This window comes from Buceros rhinoceros, unplaced genomic scaffold, assembly GCF_000710305.1.
Source record: "Buceros rhinoceros silvestris isolate BGI_N320 unplaced genomic scaffold, ASM71030v1 scaffold23635, whole genome shotgun sequence".
Lineage (NCBI taxonomy): Eukaryota > Metazoa > Chordata > Aves > Bucerotiformes > Bucerotidae > Buceros > Buceros rhinoceros.
This window is the reverse complement of record NW_010411451.1, coordinates 1-2939: the sequence shown is the minus strand read 5'-3', so window position 1 is coordinate 2939 and position 2939 is coordinate 1. Positions and strand designations below refer to the sequence as shown.

Below are 2939 nucleotides of genomic sequence, written 5' to 3'. Positions count from 1 at the left end.
GGAACTGCTGGTGAGGGGTCTTTGGCTTCCAGAAATGCAAAGGACACAGGGGCTGGTGCTGCTGCCTGTGCCTCAGGTGCACAGATGGGCCTCGCCCCTACAGCTGCTACCTTGGACCAGTTCTCCGCTTGCTTGGCCATCCCTCACCTGCCAAGCCCCATCATGCCCCAGCCTGTTCCATTCTGCCGCAGGCCTCAGGACCTACCTTTGCTGGTGGAGTTGCTGCCCCAGACCACAGGGACACTCCACTCACTCCAGAGCTGGGTGCTGCCACAGTAGCTGTTGATCTTGCTGCGCACATAGAAGGTGTAATACTTCTCATAGTCCACGCTGGGGAAGGAGAAGGTGTCTCCTTTCACTCGTTGCTCCTGCAGAGAGACATGGGCCATATAATGAGAGTCAGCACTGCTGTGGAGGTGGATTCACAGCTTGATCTCAGGCACAGTCACAGGGGTGCTTCATCCAGGGGGCTCTCACCGTCCAGCTAGTGTCCTTATTGCTCTTGTACTTGACAGCATGCTCCAGGCACTGGGCTTTGGGGTATGGGGAGGTCCAGGTCAGCTGCAGCTGATTGCTGCTCATGTTGCGAATTGTCAGGTTGACGGGCGCCTCCGGTTTCACTGCAAGGCACAGGTGATGCCAGTGAGGGCTGTCTCCACGCCCTAGTGGCCCTGCCACCAGCTATGATGCGATGGGGCAGTCCTGGGGACCCAGAGCCCTGCTCCTGCCCCAGAAGAGCCCCACAGAGGAGAGTGCAGATGCCCCTCACCACTCCATACCCAGGTTCTGTAGCTCCATGCGCTTGCTGGGGATCTCGAGGGTCCTGCTGCCGAGGCTGGCATTGACAAGGACATGGAAAGGCTGGAACTGGATGATCTCGCTTTGGTTGAAGTGGCAGCCGACGCTGATGCCCTGGTCCTGCAGGTAGTGCTTGCACTCTACCACAGGGGACCTGTTCTCGTACCTGTGCCGCAGTGTGTTACCAGGGCTCCCCAAGACACCTCTCCCCAGCACATCCCATCCTACTTGCCCTGGAGACAGAGCCTTCTCCACTCAGGGCTTGGCAAAGAGAGGCAGGGTGATGCTGGGACCAGCAATGCTGGCAGGAGCCTCCCATGCGAGGACACCCTGCTGTGGGGTTGCCCGTGTGGCAGGGACACCTACCAGTAGTAAAGAGAGTAGTTGGCTGTGAGCGTCTCTCTGCTCCCCCATATGCAGGTCATGTACTCCTCGTTGAAGATGACACACTCCACTCCTGCAAGGGACAGAGACCACCGGTCACCTCAGTGGTGGGTGGCTGCGCCAGGGCCCAGGGTTGCAGCAGGGAGACACAGCATATGCCGGCGTCCCTGCACATCCCTGTCAGCCTTCCTCCACATGAGCCAAACAAGGCCAGCTCTTCCCAGAGGATCTGCAATGCAGCCTGCCTGCAATGCCGGACTCCCACCGCCCTGTTCAAACATGCTGCCCTGGTGATGTCCCGGCTGCCAGCAGTCCCACATCTTCCTCCAAAGGACCGCAGGCCAAGCAGCTGTCCTTCCTGCAGCCATTCTGTTGGCTCCTCATGCTGTGGATGTGGTATTTCACCCCAGTTCCTCCATCTGCTCTCCCTAGTCACACCGTGGTCTGTTCTTGCAGCCCCTGGCACTGTGGGACAGGACAGAAACCTCTCCCTGCTGGCCCATTTTGCTTGTCTCATGAGAAAATCAGGAGGTTTCCAGGACTTGTACCTGATGCCTCTGTCCCGGGTAAATTCATCTCACTGTTACCCTTTTGGGTGCTTGCAGGTGACCATGTGTCCCTGTATCTGGGTGATGGGAGCTATGCTGGGCTGTGCTTCCCACCACAGCCTCTTTGCCAAGGGACCAGGGTCTGAATCATGGTGCTTTGAAGTCTGCAGGAAATACCGCGGAGAAGCTGCTCCACGTGTCCACATTGGCTCCTCTGCCCCCTCCTTCCGCCTCGCTGTGCCAGCCCTGGTCCTGCCCACACAGCCAGAGACCACATCCTGAGCTGGCTGGGGGCTCACCACAGTGGTGCCAGTCCCAGTGTCACTCATCGTCATGCTCCAGTTTACTCTGGTGGCCACAGGCACAGCTCACTGTGGGATGAGCTCCTCTGATAGGCTGATGCGCCTCGCAGAGCCCTTGCAAGTGCCAAACCAGCGGCTGGTAGCTGAGATCTGACCTGGAGACTCCCAGAAAATGGGACTTTCCCCCCTAAAAATCCCTTCTGAGGTCGAGACCCATCAGCCAGCACTGTGAGGGCAGGAGAAAGCCAGAACTGGACTTTCCTGCATTGTAATGTAATGCAACAGAGTGAACAGTTGCTGCGTTCCAGCCGTTTCTGCACATGGAGATGGAGGGCAGCTCCCTGGCAGCCCAGGAAGTCCAGCGCTGTGTTTCCAAGGAAAGCTGGTGTTTTACTAACAGACAGCCAAGAAGTGGATTTTTTCTCAGAAAACAACAGCTGGGAGGAGGGTACTGGCTGGAAAGAGAAGCCACTGTCCCCCATCCTCTGTTCCCTGCATGCAGCACTGCTGACGCGACTGGATTGGTGTTTTACAAACAGACAGCCAAGAAGTGGATTTTTTCTCAGAAAACAACAGCTGGGAGGAGGGTACGGTGGGGAAAGAGAAGCCACTGTCCCCCATCCTCTGTTCCCTGCATGCAGCACTGCTGACGTGACTGGAACAGAAAGGGTGGCTGGTGCGGATCTGCGGGCTGTCCCCCGCCTGGCTGATGCAGCAGGCCAATGTAACCTGCACACTGCATCCTGCTGCTCCCTGTCCCGACCCGTCACGGGAGACCCCTATGGCTAGGGTACCTCCCGGCAGCGCTGTGGGGCCAACAGAGCCATGGGGTCAGGAGCTGTGGGGCCAGGAGAGCCACAGGGCTGGTAGCCATGGGACCAGCAGGGCCCCACTGCCGGAGAAGGCA

At 58.3% G+C, this 2939-nt stretch overlaps 1 protein-coding gene across 1 annotated transcript in view; it reads right to left on the bottom strand.

Annotated features, from left to right (window-relative positions):
• The window catches only part of LOC104493368 (cytokine receptor common subunit gamma-like), a gene marked incomplete at its 5' end in the record, with an annotated part of 2268 nt that extends 1013 nt beyond the window's left edge, over positions 1-1255 (bottom strand). The window contains 4 exons of the mRNA XM_010136032.1: positions 206-368; positions 478-620; positions 780-964; positions 1165-1255. Coding sequence (XP_010134334.1) covers positions 206-368; positions 478-620; positions 780-964; positions 1165-1255 — 582 coding nt within the window. The remainder of the gene's footprint in view (positions 1-205; positions 369-477; positions 621-779; positions 965-1164) is intronic.
• Between the last annotated feature and the right edge of the window lie 1684 nt (positions 1256-2939).